The sequence below is a fragment of the Zootermopsis nevadensis genome, unplaced genomic scaffold, assembly GCF_977971745.1.
Source record: "Zootermopsis nevadensis isolate Lab colony 2312 unplaced genomic scaffold, Znev_1.0 Znev_ptg000004l, whole genome shotgun sequence".
Classification (NCBI taxonomy): Eukaryota; Metazoa; Arthropoda; class Insecta; order Blattodea; family Termopsidae; genus Zootermopsis; species Zootermopsis nevadensis.
In genome coordinates this window covers 5,142,524-5,162,503 of record NW_028259136.1, presented here as the reverse complement: position 1 = coordinate 5,162,503, position 19,980 = coordinate 5,142,524, and the positions used below count along the sequence as shown (strand labels likewise).

The 19,980-nt window shown below is 38.5% G+C and overlaps 2 protein-coding genes across 12 annotated transcripts in view; one reads left to right on the top strand and one right to left on the bottom strand.

Annotated features, from left to right (window-relative positions):
• The window catches only part of LOC110829159 (neuropeptide CCHamide-1 receptor-like), an 82,075-nt gene that overhangs the window by 54,677 nt on the left and 7,418 nt on the right, over positions 1-19,980 (bottom strand). For 7 of the 10 annotated variants that reach the window (XM_087342954.1, XM_087342955.1, XM_087342957.1 and 4 more), the window contains one exon: positions 17,204-18,949. The exons of 2 other annotated variants lie outside the window; for them this stretch is intronic. In XM_087342954.1, coding sequence (XP_087199080.1) covers positions 17,702-18,949 — 1,248 coding nt within the window. In that variant the 3' untranslated portion in view covers positions 17,204-17,701. Of the gene's footprint in view, positions 1-17,203; positions 18,950-19,221; positions 19,972-19,980 lie in introns of those variants that run through there. One more of the 10 variants, XM_087342961.1, reaches the window with a different exon arrangement.
• Positions 10,027-16,338, top strand: LOC110829157 (calcyphosin-like protein). 2 transcript variants are annotated; one of them, XM_087342966.1, is made up of 5 exons: positions 10,027-10,227; positions 11,807-12,009; positions 13,614-13,791; positions 14,004-14,216; positions 15,494-16,338. In XM_087342966.1, exons 2-5 carry the CDS (start codon positions 11,861-11,863, stop codon positions 15,593-15,595), a joined length of 642 nt encoding a protein of 213 aa, XP_087199092.1. In that variant the 5' UTR covers positions 10,027-10,227; positions 11,807-11,860; the 3' UTR covers positions 15,596-16,338. The 2 variants fall into 2 exon arrangements, with proteins under 2 accessions (XP_087199092.1, XP_021918299.1); XM_022062607.2 differs by having other exon boundaries at positions 10,028-10,227; positions 11,859-12,009.

Genomic DNA, 19,980 nt, shown 5'->3' with positions numbered 1-19,980 from the left:
AACCCAATCCACAAGCTCGAAAAAAAAAAAATTCTGGAACCCAATCCATCCCCCACCGAACCCCTGTGTCTTCTAAGATGTTCACCATCTTCAAGGCAAACCACAAATGACCTGTTACGTCTAAGAGGGAGTCTACGTAACGTATTCTTGGTCTTCCAATAACAATTTTCTTCTATCTACTGCCAAGGTTAAGAATATGTAGAGCTATACCTCCACTCCCCCATATGTATTCAAGGCGTAATGATTTATTAAACACAAAGACAAATTTAACAATCTTTAAACTTTACCAAATGGAATGATAATTGTGAATAATAAAATGGAATTATGTAGCGTGAAGCCGTCGTGGCCAATTTTTAAGATATTTGCGTGGAGGAATTTAGAAAAAAAACCCAGTAAATTTCAAAGTGAATACTCGGTAACCAAGATAAAGCTGCAAGTCTTGAATAAAAACTGAATATTAGGTGGAAACCTAACGAGAGTGAATATTTTCGGAACAAGAGACAACAGTAACACGCATTTCCAGAGTGCCATGTTAGTATTTAAACTGTGTTAACAGAGTCACCATTTTAGCGATTTTGGCCTTCTGGGTAAGCAACACCGTGTCGATTTGTGGGTAGATACCAAAGTTTCGGACGAACATACTGTCTCCATCTTCAGAGCTGAATATAAAGGCAGTATCCTCTTCCGAAACGTTTGTATCTACGGCATTTCAACCCCGAAGACCAACATCAACATCTTTACCGCCGTCAGAAACATTTCCTGCAACGACAGCCTCGTCTGATGGTCTCTTACCACACAGAACGGAGCGAAGAGCCCGTTCGAAGCATCGCAGCGTCCGAATCCACGCAGCGCTCACCACAAGACGGTTACACAAACTGAAAACTGGTTTTTAGCCAGCAGGGATGTAAGGATGCGGTGCTTCAGAACTCTCCCCCACCCCTTATAAAAACGATACCACCCCTTCCAACCCTATATGAAGCTGCAAGAGATTTATTCTTCTATCTGAAGGGCTGGTTAGGGATGACGCGGAACTAGCAAACTATGAGAGTCTACAACGTTAACATGCTTCTCCGAGCGGAATGGTTGCTAAGCAGATTACCTTAAAACTACGAAGTCTGGTAGAATAAAAAATGCTTTCACGTTGTACATAAAACCGGAAAGTAACCGAACGTCTCTGGTTCCCGAGGCGTGATTTTGTCAAACGTCGACAGGGAAACGGAGACCATTTCACGCAGTAGCAACAGCGTAGAATCCTTCGATCATTTGGCCAAGAAATTCCCTGGCATACGAGGTTGTTACGAACTGGAGAGCAAATCGCTTGTCATCGTAAGCCATGAGACTGAATATTTTATCAATTTTCAGATAAACATTTCACATCACATTATGGTTAACGATATTAACAAAATTCCTGCAAATGCCAGTGCAGACGAAAATCGTTTAAAAACGATAAAAAAAATCACTGTCAGGATCATCTGTGCGCTAGTGATACAGGGAGGAGGACAATCTACGGAGGGGCGAAGGATGTTTCGACCTTTCAGATTTAGTCCAGCCAATAACCGTGTATGGAGCATCTGCGAGATTAAACGGGAGAGAATTCTTCACAAGGGGAGGACAGGAAGACAGACAAAACGCTTTAATCCTTCCACGATGAGCCCCCAGCAACCCCTAAATTGACAACAAGACATTACCAACATAAATGCGACAAAATTTCATTACACGCAACTTGGCATTACGAACCCAAAAAGAGGTTCTCGCCATTTTAATTTGTAAACTGTTTAGTGTATAACTAATTATGAACTCGATTATAACATTTTAATCAAATGAGTAGTCTTCACAAGGGCCTACATTTTGACTCAAACAAACTAATTTTCAATAAATATCAATATAATTTTAATCTTTTCACTTAAGAAGAAGCAACATTGTAACTGCAGTCCTGATTTAGATGAAACCATCGCAAGGAACACCCGAAGATGGGCTAATCAGCGGAGTGTTACATATAAGGCACGAGAAAGTATTTTTGTGTTATATAAAGGCGACACATGGATGTAGGGTCATAAACGCAGGCCAGAGCCACGCACACTGACCAGAGTCCGGTGCTTCATCTTGGCCCTTGGCCGTTAAACTCTGATGTTCAGCACTTTGGGTTGGCCTTGGCGTAGACGGAATTATAGCATTAGGGGGGGGGGGGGAATTCTGGGAACGATTTATAGGAACTGTTGTTATTCAGATGTTTCGATGTGCGTCGCGAAGTCAGGGGCCCCGATAAATTAATATTTGCACAACCCAGTGGTCAATTTCTGTTCACAACTTCCACTCTTATAGGTGCCGGAAAGCAGACGTTTAGGTATTCCGGTAAAGTCTGGTACTTGCTGGATGCTTCTCATGCGCCGATTTGAAGCGCTGCCGTGCGCTGTGGCGTGGCTGTACCAAACGTTGGATGAACAAAAGAATGGCGGCTGTATCATGACTCCACAAAATCGTGACAAGCATGGTCTTTGAAGGACGAGACAGCGGCTGGATGAGGGGTGTACACATTATTTACATGAGGGTCGAACTGGGGTAATTCGTGATTTAGAAGAGGCAACTAAATATTCTTTCTCGAAGATGGCTGTCTTCTGCCGTAGAAATTGGCCGACGTTTCAGAAGTGCTTACTGCCTACATCATCAGCGCGCCCTAATGATTGTAAAAGTAAATATTCCTAAAACTTTGGTCAGTTTCTACCAGACGACACGCCGCGAAATCCCAGAAGACAGCCATCTTCACATCGCCGTGAGAACCTGAAATACATAATATTATTCTTCATTTATTAAAGACGTCAAATAAGAGTGATTAGTGAATAATGAACCGAAGGATGTGGAATGATGCGGTCGTACTCTAAGACAGTGGTATTCAACCTGGGGTACGCGTACCCCCGGGGGTACGCGAAGACATCTTAGGGGGTACGTGAAATTTAAAATTATATATATATTATTTTATGATAAACATTGAATAATCAGTAATGTAATTTATTTAATTTATTTTAGATGTAGATTATATACTATGTATAACTTGAATTATACAGCAACAACTTTCGGGGTACAAAGTTGAAAAGAAATTATATCTGGGGGTACGCGAACAAAAAATGGTTGAATACCACTGCTCTAAGAGACTGAGGAAAATCACATAACACCAGAGTCAGGATATGTGGTCTCTGGACCGAGATATGAACACGTCATCTCCCGCATACGAAGCCGGAGTCCTAACCATCTGATCACGATATTCGGCGCCAGTGAATGGTAGCATAAATACTTGGCGAAGTTGTAAAGAAATGCAATGTACTTACTGCTACACTATACGTATTACGCACTTGAAAAGATGTAAGAGGCTATTGGCGGGTGACAGTTATTAAAATTTTCCAAGACAAAATTTAAATAAGAATAAAAATACTAATTTATTTCGATATGTAATCGTAATCTCTGTGGGTTCTATTTGTTGTTACAAATGAAATAAAAATCTTTATTCCGCTCTTGCACGTGGCTGCATTTTGTGGGAAATGTCCATGAATTATTGTTGCAATTGTTCTCCATGGTAACGGTGACGTAACACAGTGGGGTGTGACTGACAGACAGCCATCTAGCGCATCACTTATTAACGCCGAAAGGTTTCTCGCTAGCGAAGACATCTCGGTACATGGCAACTATTTCTAACTCAGGCCACCTTACTCAACTGCTGTCAGTTCAGTGTTTGACAGTTAGGAAAGCAGGCAACTTAAGCGCAGTCAGATGACTAGAACAATACTTTCCGATTTCTGTCTGGGGATGTCCTGAAGAAATCACTTAACTACAGGGATATCCAAAACTTACACTTACACGAATCTTTGTGAAACTAACATAAAATACAAATGTGAACAAACTTGTAATTTTAATGTTGGGCACCCCTGTATTATGTATCATAATTTTTAATGCAAATCAACAATGCCGTTGTAATAAATTCTGGCCCCTTAATAATATAATCGATCAATTCTATAATCAGAAATACTCTGAGGACGACTGCACCCATATACCTCCTACTTCGCTTTCACAGTCAAAAAGCTGATCCATATATAAGCATGATGTTCAATAACAATTATTTATTTTAATCCGTCTGATCACAATATAATTTTTATTTAAAATTTCTTATAATTAAGATAATAAAATATCATTCATGTTCCATATCGACCCACACCTATTCGAAGACACTAGTACTTCTGGACACATCGGGACACTCACTCCTACATCTTTGGCCGATATGTACATCTAATAACATTTAAGAAAAACAACACCTTCGCCCAAAAATGGAAAAACAAACGTAATGAAACATCACCAAAAAACTACAGAAATCATAATTGAGTTTTAAGTTCTTAGATATATTTTACACCTGATGATGGTTTTATAAAAACCGAAACATGTTGTGTAAATGTTCCGAAACGTAAATCGATCAATCGATATGGAACATGAATGATATTTATTATCTTAATTATAAGAAATTTTAAATAAAAATTATATTGTGATCAGACGGATGAAAAAATAAATTGTTGTTATAATATTCACAATATGACGCAATTACACTATCTTATGATGTTCAATGAAAAATCAAGGTTGCATATATCGCCGATGTCATAGACGGAAAATAATTTTTGAAAATTTCTCATACCCCAGGTTTTGATTTTTCAAAACATTATCCAAATATGATTAAACAGTTTACAGTGACCAGTGATGGATACTAGATCTTTCTAAGGGACCCAACATAGTAGGTACCTCTCACCTGAAGACGGAGACAGAACCAACCTCCGAAACGTTGTGAATTTTAAAAACAGACGATGGGAAAAGTCCTGACAACAAATAATTTTAAGTGTAAACTACCGTCGTCAAAACCCTTTAGAATTGGTTTTACACATAAACTTATTGCTTATGTGATGGTTTTATTAAATTACAGGTAATGTGAAATACAGGCTGTAAAGTGACGATTATAATTGTTTGTTTGAACTTACATGCTTATAACCTGGCACCAGTGACATACTTATACAAGCAATAAATACATTTTAATGTAAATTTATTATTTATTCCTTTGAAGCTGAAACTCGTCTTAATAAGACTTAGAACTGTATATACCTCGAAGAAACAATGCTACTCCATTACAAAGACCAAATTGGTTAATACTGTTTAAGAAAAAGAATAGCTGTTTTACTGAAAATCATACGAAACCCATACATACCCATAAATACACTCAAACATAAAGATATCATTAACTTCTACAACATCGAGATCTATTTGAAACATTTTTGTATAGGTAGATCCCGTAATACAACAAAAATAATCTATGTTGTACGATCAGCTATGCAACAAAGCCTATTTGTAATAAATTAAAACAAGGACCAATGAGACACAAACTCACAAATATCGCACTTAAAAAAGATATGGGACCCTGCGTCTGAGGCTAGCTAAACCAACAGATAGGGTTTCTCTCTCCTTTTTCTCCTTTTTACCTGCAAACGAAAAGTTTTTTTTAATATTTGTAATTTAGACGATGGACAAAAAAAATAAAAATCATTTTTAAATATTAAGATTTCTGTCTTCTGGGTTATTGCGCTGTGTAGTCTGGTCGATGTTAACATCGACCAGACTACACAGCGCAATAACCCAGAAGACAGAAATCTTCATATTCACCGCTGTGAGAACCTCAAGTCTTACATTTTTAAATATTCTTTCCTTTGTCTTCATTTCTCGTTCTATCCGATATTTCTACCATCCTAAGTCTTATCTCCTAAAGTTCGTATTTTTCTCTCTTCCGCTGTTGTCGATAAAGGATTTTTCCCACCCCTGCCAAACACCTGCATCCCTTAACAGCTTTTCCAGATGGTTTCAAAACCGCGTCAACTGGGGACTCTGTGACAACTGCGACGCGCTCCAGGTTGAAATGTTTCGAATTTAAATAATGAAATTATCCCCTGACAGCGAGAAAGCATTTTGTTTGTTCTTAATTAATGACCGTTGAAACATTTTCAGCTCTGAGCATTTATATCAGGGATACCCAACAACTTCATATCCAAACTTTACACCACAAATGCCGTAGGCTATGTGGTTATTAGACGTTTCACAAGCACTGAAAAAGTGGATGATATAGTGTAGGAAGGAGTGCAAGTCTACTTGCAGCCAACTGATAGTTTTAAAACTAAGATTTCGTCCTGCCTCTGTCACTGTTACACTCGAAGATAATATACCATCTCGAACACGCCCATTATGACAAGATGAAAGCTTCTTTTAAATTATAATACGGGTCTAACACACTGAGATTAAGTTAGTTTGAGAAATTTTAGCTGCAAACGAACACTGAAACCAATGACGTACGAAAAACACAACGGCCAGACCTACTACATACGATGTATTCAGTGCTTTAAAATCGGAGAACATGGACATTTTCACTTTAATTAATTTCTCTTATTACTTTTAGGATTTCAAACCAAACCTTGGTTTCACTTCATTATAAAACGAGAAAGCAGGACACTTCCTGATGCAAAATGTTACGCTTTATAATCACTTAAGAGCTTTGCTGCACTCGTGTATGCTTTACTAATTAGATTCCAAACAACAAAACTGTGTGAACGCATCCTTGGTACACTTCTCTCGATAGAAAAGTAGTACTGCAGGAAACTTATTAACCAAAATATTCGAGAATATTATCGGCACGTTCTCACACAGCAATAAATATAAACATACAATATTATCGAAAGTAAGCATCCTGCTTGTTAAAGAAATACACGTATAAATACATTTACCCTAGTTTTTTCTTCGTTACAATACCGAATTGTCGCTAAAATCTTATTAAAATGTCACTATCAGAACAACAAAAGTGGGGCACGAGTATGGAACACCTTGGAAAGCCTGAAAATAAAATAAAAACAAAACAGTTTTCCTACAGAGATCAGTTTTGCTAGTTTCTCATTAAGGCAATTCTGATATTTCCAGTCCGAACGTTGTTGCTCAAGTAGAACATTCAATCTATTAGTTTTAAGCAACCCCATTTAGACTCCTCTGACTTGTATGATGCTTCTTACATATCGTCTACATTCCACGGCTTCCACTGTTTGTGTATACAAATTTGTTCCATAAGCAGGCCTAGGCCCACTTCGTGTCTCACATCTGTGACATGCTCGGTTCATGTTCTCAAGGGACACTTGAGAATGTGTTTCAAATATCTATAAAATAATACCAGTAAAATAAATAAATACATACCGTCATTAATGTGATCTTCCCACGAAAACAATAATCACACACACTTTACCACAATTAACAATTCACTATCTAAACGAACTGCACTAACTGTTTGCTATTTCATGGCGTTACCACGTCAGTACATCATCTACAGAACAGCAGAAACTGGTAAGAGTTATTCTCGGCAATTCTGTATTCCTCAATTGATTTGTTAATTTATTGTAGACAAAAATCGATTCTCTCGAAGTTAATCGCATTATAGATATTGCACTGTAAAGCAGGAAATTGCTTTTCCTTTCATTTCCTTAAATATTCACAATATCGAAACTTGTTTCAAATACACGTCTAGGACGGAGCTCAACCAAACGCCATGTAACAGCTGTTAAAATGACAAAGCATTTGTTTCATAGATTTTTGCTGTTATTCACTGCGGCCATAATCCTATTTTATCAAAGAAATTAATACCTACACAGTAGAAACACGTCATTCACGTTACCTCCACGTACGCCTATTACTAACCTTACTGGAAATAAAAAATTAATGGACTATACCTATACAAGAATATTATCGTCCATTTATCTTCAATGAAAGGTTAAATCGTCATAATAAGTCCTTAATCCGGCATTATCTCACCCCTACTCCGAAGTATAATTTACTTTAGCTGTAAATTCTTAGATAAAGTAAACACATGAACATATTTCTTTGCTCTAATTGCTTTGCTCTACGTAATACATCCTTACGTCATCTGTGGATATAACAACAGACTATGAATTTATATCTGTATCAAGTGTATACGACATGTTCCGCATCTCCAGCTTTGGACTGAGAAGGATCTTTGAAATCTAAACAAATTACATGGCAACAAATTCTGTTTATACGGCTGCGCCTTGATTGCTAACCTCAACAGGATTACCTCCATGCTCATATTACATGCTAGACAACTTACTGGTTCAAGATTCTGCGGAAATATGTTGAAAGAGAGGAAATTGTGTTCAATTAACATACATAAACCAAACAACTCATAACATTGAGAACTGTAGTAAACTCTCGGATTCTTTCAAATACACACTTAATATCCGGGTCTCTACCAACCAAAATTGAAATGTTGGCAGAATCGGTTACGACATAAAATTTTAGTATCGTCGTAGGTTCGGTGCTGCCATCTTTGTGGCACGGAAAGTACAACATAATGGGACGATGCTGGTGGAATCGGTAACCCAATCGGTACGTTTGATTGCTTTTCGACCTACCTCCCACCTCCCCCCCTCGCCCTTAACTTCGCTTCTCCCTGCAATACTTCACACATCGCAATTAATAATTCTGAAATCCTGGTACAGAATCTTGATATGACCATATTTATTTTACATTCTGTCTTCCTGAATCCTTGTGCACTTATTGCAGGTTGTAGACAATAATCTGTTAACTGACCTCTGAATGCTGCCCTTCTGTTTATAAATGTGTGGTAAGTTTTCACCAGAAGCTGTTCCAAAGCCTACTTTATCGAAGTCACTGAAAAGTCAAGAACATAAGTGAAACTCTACTGTTCCTTTTGGCCAGCATTTCAACAAAATATGATGACAAAGAAAAAACTGCTACTTCAAGAAGCTGACTCTAAAAATCAAAACTCATAACCATGCTGGACAAAGTAAGGAGTTACTAACAGTTAAAATCAGGTGGTACACATAGTTACCAGTGGGTTTTAAAGGAAAATAAAACGCGTTACGAGTTCAATACGACTTGATGCTACATTAATATTGTCGATATAATCCATAATTTTCGTATGCGTAATTACAGCCCATCCACTCAACAAGCACGCGAACTCGCAGTTAATAATTCATTCTGAGAATGACAACGAACTCTTATCTTCAGGCGAGGCAGTGGGCCCGTCTATTTAAGGAAAGCTCAACTGTATCTGGCAACAAAATCGATACGTGGTGCGTTTGTAGCAGCTTGAAGAGGACGGGGGACGTTATGCTATCCGCATATTATCAAGATAGCGGGTTCGAATACCGTTTGAAGCATCAGTGTACATCCATGATTTACCTGTAATTGTTAAGTCTTGCAATGGAATTATTCCCCATTCAAGAAACTTGTCGTGTATATTAACTGTTATGGAATTAAACGTGAGTTAGAGGATGCCGCTGGGAAGACGTAGGCGTTTAGAAGGTCCTTCGGGAAATAGGAATCGATAGAGCAACTGGATGCAACTAGCTCAGGATAGAGAAAGGTGGCGGGAATTTGTGAATACGTTGATGAACCTTCGGGTTCCATAAAGAAAGTCGGATATTCTTTGACAAGCCGAGTATACAATCGACTTTTCAAAGAATATCCTGTACCAGAGAGTGAGGCCAAAAATTATAACCCACGAAAGCAGAATCAAATTACCCCCACAGAGTCTAGAGATCGCCGATTTGCGTTAGGGCCAGAACTCTGGATATCCTAAAGTGATTCATTCCCCACGGCAGCAAATATGAAGATGGCTGTCTTCTGAGTTGTTGTGACGTGTGATCTGGTAGACGTTTACCGACGTTTCAGAGGTGTCTGCTGTCGCCATCATCAGGTCATCCATTTGATGAAGGCAGTCTTCTAAAACGTCGGTAAACTTGCATTAGAATACACGGTAAAACAACCCAGAAGACATCCATCTTCAACCAATAATACGTTTTCGTCTTCAATAGAATTACAAGAGGGTACAATGGTGGAGTCTTGGCCTTGTCTTTAGCAGAACTTAAGTGCGACGACGCGAGGGCCAGAGCCCCCATACACAGAAATATATTTGCGGGCGAAGCTAGCCACTTGGCGTGATAAGAGCGAAAGGCGAAAACCTGCACGCGATCAAGTGAGGTTAAAGTTACTTTATAATGACATTCGTAGAGCACACGCCAGAGTCAAGACATCTGCATCAATAAAGTGTTAACCACACGGAAAAGAAATACGTTTTACACATTTTTAGTCACTGAAATTGTCTGTGTCGACTTAAAATTACGATCCACAACGGTAAGCTGGGGAGTTTGGTGTTTGTACAAGTTTAATGTGTGGCGTGTTACTTAAAAGAAAGATACAAGTATGATAATTTTTATATCATTTCTGTGAAGAAAGGATATGTTTAACAAGTGGTTATAGGTCTTCCAGAGTGTAACAGTGAGCGTGGCTAAATAAAAACGGGCTCGGTGAAATGTCAGTTGTATTTGGTAGGCATATTATTTTTTCCAAGTAGTTTTCAGTAGAATTTGATTAATTCATGTAGAGACAGTAACAGATAAGACTGTTCAGAGAAAGTAATATGTTGCTTTTATTCCGTGCATTTCATTGTTTAGATAATTGAATGGATTGGACGTGAATCCATTTAAAGTGTTGAGATCATGCGATGTTATAATCGTGATCCACAATCATGAAGGCCAATGAATGTGCACACACAGAGACACGTCTGTCCCACATCTTTTATCGTCATCACTTCATTGATTGAACTCGTTCAAGTGATTTGTTTTAACCTAGAGGAGAGAGAAGAGTTCAATATTTCACTTCGTAAAGATTTCTATTTCCCGGGTCACTTCACTTTCACGTTATGAAATGTTAAAATGTTCGCAAAATGTATGAAGTGAGTGAATTTGTAGTACAATTATGCAATACGTGCCAATATTTGACGCGAACAATGAAACAACTGTTTTACAAAGTACTAAATATTCGTGAAACGGGCTTCGAGGTAACTTTGACACATTTGCACCGCCTCGGACATGTATCGTGCTAAATTCTTCCCTATGTTCGCGTAGTATTTCATTTTTCGGTTCAATATAATACATTTTCTAGCCAGCGCAACCGTAAAACAAACTTCCTTTTATGCGTTATGTGTCGGCCTGACTTGACGGGAGACTTTTCCGCCGAGCTCTCGCGAAGGAAAACAAACATTTTTTTTTAAGTTTCACCATGAATCCCGTGATATTTGTTGAAGAAACCCCCCGCTTGTGGGGAAATCGCGAACAGCTTAAACTAGAATAACTGTGAGCAGATGATTCCGTGACTAAAATACATTATAATCCGTCGGCAGTGCTAATGGGATTGAGACCATTATCGCTTAGTTATCGATAACTCTAAACAGTGTCATTACTTTTTATATACCTTATAGAAATTAACTTTATGGTTGCTGCAGATTTTATCTTAGATTCTCAGAAAACACTACCGGATCAATACGCCATGCGTCACGACATACATTTATGGAGAACGAGAGGAAGCAACGATGCGAGTTGCATTCCGCTGTGGGCATATAGGTTGGCAACCCTGTTCTAATAAAAATGATATCATCATCATTACGGCCAAAATTTTGTTTGCATTTCTCACCTCTTCCATATCTAACGGACTTTCACGAAATTTAATATTCAGAAATTCTACTAACATTTGTCGACATGCACAAATTTTGGTAAAAGGAAAATTACAAAATATGGGACATTACCCACGAATGCATCATCGCTTCTACAGTGGAAGTTGGAAGGAAAATCTCGGTTCTTAGACACGATGAGTCTGTTATGACTCATCTTGTCCAGGAAACAAGCTCAGTTGCTCCCATAACCATGTTTCATAGTTCCAGCCAAATTAGGTTCGTGACGTAACGAGTGTGACCTTGTGCGCTTCAGGTATGTACCGCCCCCAGTCGGCTGCCACGATGCAGGAGACAGAACTGATCAACAAGTCGAAGCGACAAGTCGGGATGGCAAAGGAACCTCTGGAAAAGCTACGTCACCTCTGTCTGTCCAGGGGCGCCACCGGCATCCTTGGGCTCGGTCGGTAAGTGGCATTACCATGTTACGTCTGGGGTTTATGCGAAATCGAAGAAAATGTCAGGGGAAAAACGTGGTTAAATTTTTGAATAAATATTAATCGTGGTCTTTTGGGCTGTAACAATGTGTAGTGTTGTGCGTGAATATCATCATTCCGGGGTTCACAACAATCATAAGACCAAAATAAGACATCTTTATCCGCACGAGAAATTCAAATCTCAAAATGATCTGACTAAAATTGTTTTTGATAACGAATACGCACAGTCTCTGATGGGATTCGAAGTCATGGCTATGCTGTCATCCGTGCCTGGAAACCGCTATCAATTTTGAACAATATATTTATTATTCAAAAGTCCCTGTGCACGCATACACACCCCAAGTGACGCACGAGTCACGAGACAAGTCACTTAATCTCTGGTCGTTACATAACTTAAATCATGGCTTGCGGAAAAAACACGTGACTTCTGAAAACCAAATAAATCCATACAGACTGGGAAAACCAAACATGTATATCGATATGTGCAGGAAATGGATTGTAATTTTTTTTATATATCTCACGCTGTAATCACTTGAGGTTTGTCAACATCCGCTTCCTACTACACAATACGTGATAATTCAGTGCGCAACTTATCAAAGTTACAAATATGAAAAAAAATTCCACCAGGTGGCTCTGAGTAACAATCTAACGTCATTAAAAACTTCGCCTAATTACATCCTTCATTCAACGGGTTCAATTCCACATAACGTGGGCCTGACAAATAATAATAATTATTATTATTGGCTCGTGTAGCTGTCGAGTCTTTAAAATAAAGAATTAAAATTAATTAAAATTATATTCGTAGCTGCAAGTAAGCAGGAAAATCAGTTTCCTTAAGAGAGCCTTCCTATTCAAAATTATGGGACCAGAACCAAATGTGTCTTCAGAATGTTCATTCCAGAGAAAAGCCCGACCTACTTCTGTTTCATACTTCGTCTCCATGGATACATGTACAAAACTATTGATCTCCGCTAGCCACGTTTGATATTGATTGCCGAGAGTAATAGTTATCGATTTTAGAGTAAAAATATGACGTTTCATTGGGCCTACAGTTACATAAGCCAAGGCGAAGGAGGACAGCCGATTACCTGAGCAGGTCTGTATAGTTGAATTATTTATTTTTAATTCAGTTTCGAAGGCTTGGTCCTATTGCATTCACTTTTTCGAAATCGTCTCGTTATAAACAACTGACATTTACAGGGGGAACACGTGTCAAAATTCCCTAAAATGTCTAGAACGCCATAAAAAGTATTCTTTATAAAACCTGGATAAGAAATGCGAACGAAAGTCTCTACTAGCTAGCCTACAACGCGTTTTAACTCATGGCTTCTGGTGTATTCTAGAGTATGGAATACACAGCCACGAAAGTAAGATAGAGGGATATTGTTTCCAGTGTTAGCCGGGTTTAAACGGCTAACACGTTTAATAGAGGAGTCTTAGTCCGAGGACCCAAGAAGGACCTTTCCAAAAATAAATTTGTAAAATTGTCTGCGAAAACTTTAAAATCACCTGGCTGCGACCTGATGACTCGAGGATCGCGCCGTACTGCATTCATAATTCTGAACTGTCTTCAGGTTCTTTCGTAACATGGACGATGACGGTAGCAAGGCGTTGAACCAGGCAGAGTTCACTGAAGGGATGAAGGAGGCGGGCATCGAACTCACGGATGAGGAGATCCAAGAACTCTTCACCCGTTTCGACACAGACGGCAGTGGAAGTGTAAATATGGACGAGTTCCTGGTCGCGATCAGGGTAAGTCTCAATAATCCCAAGACTGAAGTGTTTGCTTCGGAGAGTCTGGATTCTGTTGACTGGTTCGGGAGAAATCTGTCGCCATGGAGATGTTTTCACGTGTAATTTACTTTATAAAGAAAATTTTACGAATTCCGTACTTTCTACGCAATTTGCAATGTTAACGCTGTCATCCGAGAGTGCTTATAACCTCATTATAATGTCTGATACAGCCGCCGATGTCAGCGTCGCGTCTTAAAGTGATCAACGATGCTTTCAAGAAGATGGACAAGACAGGAGACGGTGTCATTCTGCTCGACGACCTCAGAGGCGTGTACTCGGTGAAAAACCACCCGCGGTACATCAGCGGCGAGGAAACAGAAGAACAAATCCTCAACAAATTCCTGAGTAATTTCGAGAGGGGAGGAACTGCCGGGGATGGCAAGGTACAGTAGCGTCGTCGGGAATTCTACTTGGTTACATTAACAAACGTTTCCTCGGTTGTTGGTTAATGTGTTTCGAATCGATTAAACTACACTTCTTATTCGTGAATGTCGATAATTTGAATACAATCAGAAATTAAAAATAAATTCTGGAAAGAATTTGTTATGCCTACTTGCCGACAAATTCTTCACTAAGACAGTGAGATTATTAAGAAATAAGTATTGTACAATTTCTGGGCACATTTTACAATGTCACAGGTTCAGATTGCGTCAAAATTGCGAGATACAAATTTCAGGATAGAGACAGGTGAACACGGTAATTAACCTTCGAGTTCTATAAACGACGCGAAATTCCTTCACTGGCTTGTAATGAACGACTCTAATTCATGCATTTTTTTCCCTTTAATTACTTATCAATGCTGTTTCAAGTGCAGAACCATTAAAATATAAGGATAAGGATATTCTGAAGGAAATTTTCGTGGTCTGTTTGTATAATACATACTAGGAAATGCCACGACAAACCTCATTAAGGAGAAAACACGTAACAAGGCCGAGATTATAATCGGATAGCTGTAGAACATTTATTTACGACCATGCAGAAACGTCTTAACAGCACGAGAATGCGGTAGACTTCGCAATGAAGCAACCGTATGACCCACTGTCTCGTGTTCATGACGCGCTCCTCGAGATCAATAGCTGGGCTCTGTATTCCACTTTAACCAATGCTGTTGACCTTGATGCAGATTAATAATCCGACGAAGAGAAAGTAAGTCACTGCGTACAAATGCGGTCCATGAACAACGACCTACTCTGTTGCAACGGCGTCTGAGAGAACTAGACTTCCAGCCACAATAACTTTTAGAATAGGATACAATCTTAGACGCAATTTTAATAAGTGTCAAAGATGCAATCACGAATAATTGTTACGAGACAAAATAAATTCACACAGAAGTAGACAGAACATCCTGACAGAGAGCTGAAAAGGAATTTTAAAATACATTCTGAAGTACTATCGGCGAGGAAGACGACACATTGGTAGACCACGTAAACGTCGAACCGTATATGAAACACGCTTTTAATATTTTCCTTCAAAGGCAGATTAACGAATCACTCTATCATCGGACGCTAAGTTCCTCTATCCACCGTTAAATAAACCAGGAATTAATAAATTAATGTAAATCTGTTGATAAATTCTGGAATGAAACTTGGAGACGAACATTACGCTGTGTATTAACTCCATAAATAACGCAATGAGATATGATGAATCTTTTTTGTTACAGGTGACTGAGGAGGAATTCGTGAACTACTACGCCGGTTTGAGCGCTAGTATCGATGACGACGGATACTTCGATCTGATGATGCGCCACGCGTATAATTTGTAATAATAATAATAATAACGTGACGCTGCACAATGTTTCAAATTTATAAAACGTAACTGTACCTCAGTAGAAAGGCTTTGTTTTAAAAAGCTTGAACGAATTCTATTACTGAACCTAAATGTATCAGTGATTCAGCTTCAAGATTATTGCTATCCAAGAACGAAATTAGATTTCGTTCTATTATTACGTAAATCCTTTAACCGCCCGTAACGATGCTACAAATGACCAAAATCTCTTCCACGACCAGTCTTGGGGACAAATATTTTTCCCGAAATATTCGTCTTGCGCCAGTGTCCTTCAGCCCGACACACGTCGAATTGTGGAATTAACAGAGGTTTTGGAACGTATCCGCACAAGAATTAATTACTCACTCACGTACGTTCTGAGAAATTAAAGAAACAAACCGACCTTTGATGTGTGCAACACTGGCACATGTATCAACCTTTTGAAGAAAAATCACTGCGATACGTAACTTTTTAACCACAACTCCATACAAACTAATTTCGGAATATCCCTACATTTTGACTAATGGTTCAAAGGATTTGTGTACCACATTAATTAATGCACATATTAAATAAAACACCACAACGGCCTTAGCAAAAAAAAAATAATGTAAGCAGTAAATACTGTAAACTGCTATATGTACCGCTTAGATTGATGTTACGTTTAGAATTACTGTATTCCTGTAAAAAATAACTTCAAGATGGAATTATGCCTGAAATATACGAATAAAATTTTATAAACTCTGTTGCTTTTTGTGTGTATGATGGTCGATATTAACACGAACACAGAATATTTTATGGCAAATCAAAGTAAGTTTCTGGACCTTCGAATCCAATTCTCCGTGCGCTTACTACAGAGCATATTAAGTCTAATTATAATTATACTACGGCTTACTCACATACATTCTGCTTTCATGGATCGTGAGAGGAACGTTGAAGTAGTAGAAAACAGCGAGCAGTCACTTCCCAAACATTTTGCACACGCGTAAAAGATTTCTGGCGCCTTCATACAGAATCTTTTCAACATGCATTTGGAACGTCCCCCCAGGGTAACCACGCTGAGATAATACATCGTGGGGCAGAGTGACAGCATCGTATTTGCAACTGCAAATCCCATAAAGCACATAACTTCTGTAATATTTTTATAAATCCTGCATAAATTAATGAACATTACCCAAAGTATTAAATATATTTACAGAAATAAGGATCAAGCCAATCTGCTTGAAGTATTCAATAAAAATAGACTGGTATCAAGTTCGTGGATAAGTTCAACAAGCGAGATATAATAAAACACATTTAAGTTACATTTATCTTAGTCACTACTTAAAACTGATTATTATAACAAGATTTTTCCTCATCTCTCTACCAAAATAAGACAAGCCAAATTTTCATAATCCGAGTTCTTGTTCAAATCTATTTACCAAAATGTCAGCGAGTACTCCTTCTACAATAATGACTTCTCGGCTTCACGGCTTACTCAACGTGCGGCCATTTGCGTGAGGCTGCAAATGGAAAATGGGCTTCGATCTCTGTCATAGAGTGTGGAAGCATGGATGTGAAGCTCCACACTTTCATCACAGATTTACTCCAGGTAAAAATAAACAAAGCATTTTAATTCATTTGCGATTTATTCAAAAAAGGTAATCAACAGCATATATTATTTATGTACTGATGAACAGATAAGTTAACACTTCTGCCAGGAATTTAACATTAGCCATCCAGTCCTTGAACGATCTCTTCAGTGACCGAGCTACGGATGCTTCCACATAAAATGTCATTATAGTCGGCGCAGTAGTTTTTGGCCGGTGGAATTTTCAAGGGGAAGGCTAGGAGCGAGTCTCTTTTGCGATGGTATAATGCTGACTGCACCGAGGAGCTTGTCTGACTGAACGCCCAAACAAAAGAAATGCACTGGCCGTGCCATCTCAGGTACACAGAGTAGGCCCGCCCGCCAGCTCCTCTACCGGCCGAAAACTACTGCGCCGACTATACAACATTTCATCAGCAGGGCACGACCACATTCATTTGTTACGCATTGCGTGTAATCAATATTGTCACGCAAGCCAATAACAAAAATTGAGAGCCATCTTCTGAAACAGTCATCAGACTATCGAGTTTCTGTGTTTGTCAAGTACGTCAAACAAGTAGACTTACTTTTCACCAAAGTTGTCTCCTGTTCTTCCTTTACTTTACGGTAACAAAACAAGTACCGATTGAAATACTTTCTGAAGGCACTGCTCACACAATAAAGTGCAATCGGATTGAAACACAAATTTCCAAAGAATAAATAATACAAGAAAGTATAAGTGATTGCAGTGACCTTGTAGTCACTGCTAAAATTTCCCCAGAAGAACACAACCTGCCACAAATACCAAGGCATATAACTTACAAAGAAAACACCAGTGAGTGCAAGAACGGTCTTAGCACCTTTCTTTCGAGCGTAAATTATTTTTTGAATATTATCCGACGTTTCTCCTGGCATATTTCGAGCACTCTCAACCAAATAACGAGCAGTTAGTCCATAGAACACAGCGATCACAGACAATGGAATAATACAAAACATGAAGAGGTTAAGTAATGCGATGTTCTTCGAGAAATCAGAACCATACGATGCCGAAACGGAGGAACATATATTATCCGTAACGTCTGTTGTAATGACTGTTCGGATAGCAAAACCAAATGACAAAACCCAAATAAGCAGTATATTAAACGCAGATACCACGCGTGATTTTAACGCAAGACGGCCGCTGTAAATATATATGTTAGTGTTAACTATACCGCAATATCGCTGAACACTAAGCATTGTTACCGCGAAAATGCTCAGGCCAACTGCAAAATCGCTGAAAAACCACATTAATTTGCAAAGGACTACGCCAACAGTCCAATACCTGGACGTCAAAAGAGCATAGAACAGTGGGATATTAACAATAACAGACAAGAGGTCGCCTGTAGCCATCGTGAAAATACACGCGTTCGTCCAAGTCCGCATTTCTTCGTGTCGTACCAATATCACAAGAAGAGTAATATTAGCTACAGCTCCGAAAATGAAAATAATTCCCATGATTAGGGGATCCATATACTTCTTAACAAGAAGAAATCTCTGAAATGCCTCATCCACGTCTGCAGAATCCTTTGTTACATTGTTAACAATGCCATAAAGCTCAGTTTCATTTTCACTGTTGGTTGGTAGGACTGATGAACTTAATAACTCTTGAACATTGGTGGTTGACATCGTATTTCTTTCCAGCAAATAGTGACTGGCATTAGAAGTCTTAATGGCACCTGGATGCCCGGAAAATTGCCCACAGATTCCAGATGGCAGAATAAGTACAAATACTACTGCCAAGTTGCTAATCTGTGAAGAGAAAACAATTAATGGTGCATTTATAAAATTATCCAGCCAAGAATGTATTTTAGGAATCTTCAAACTGCATTTCACTTTTAATTGTGGCGAATAATTAGAAGAGACGATAAAGTATTACGTTTTAATACCAAGTCGAACTTGAGTCAAAATAAGGAACCTACTTCAGAGTGTATTTCAAAATATATTTGTGGCATACAATAATGCGATTGTTCTAATGTAGACCACGTATGCAAATTGGCAGAATTATAGAATAAAATACGTACTTCGATTTCCATCAGCTTGTAGGAATCAAGACATGATTTTATTTTGTGCTTTGACAAAAAATGTTCTTCTTTATGTGCAGTATTTTCGTTCTTCAAGACATCGTATTGTTCATTTTAAAGCATTGTCCACACGCAATACTAAATAACTAAGCCATGGTTCATTCTAATTAATATTCCATAGAAAGTATCATTTGTTACATACACTGCATTGTTATGCTTTATAGCCAATCCAGTTCAATTACATCAGGCTTTTAAACGTCAACACAAAGGAACACAAAGGTTAGAACGTAATAATACAAGTGGCAAGGTCATTCAGCAGCTTGGCTTCGTAGACAAACAACTGACTTCTACCTAAAGCACAGATAATGGCTGCCACAATTATTCACATTTCTCAACGAATCCTCCAAGAAACAAAACATATCTGAGGATGGATGATTAAAATACTGGCTTTCTTACAAAAGATAACCTCCCCCCTCACCCGAGCAACGTCATTAATTCTGGCATGGTTCTGTCGCTCCAACGAAAATACGATGCCTACACTGAATCTACAATTACGACTAAGTTCATGTTTCAGTTTGTATTTGCTTCATTTCGTAACAGTCATAAAAAGCCAATGCACAAGAGTGGAATTTGAAGCCATTAATAAACAAAGATTAACACGTGTGATCTTTCAGCGAAAAAAGAAAAATAGCAAATGGTGGATGAAGTGATACCGCACCGAAATAACCTATGGACCGAAAATACCAGTGAACACAACAT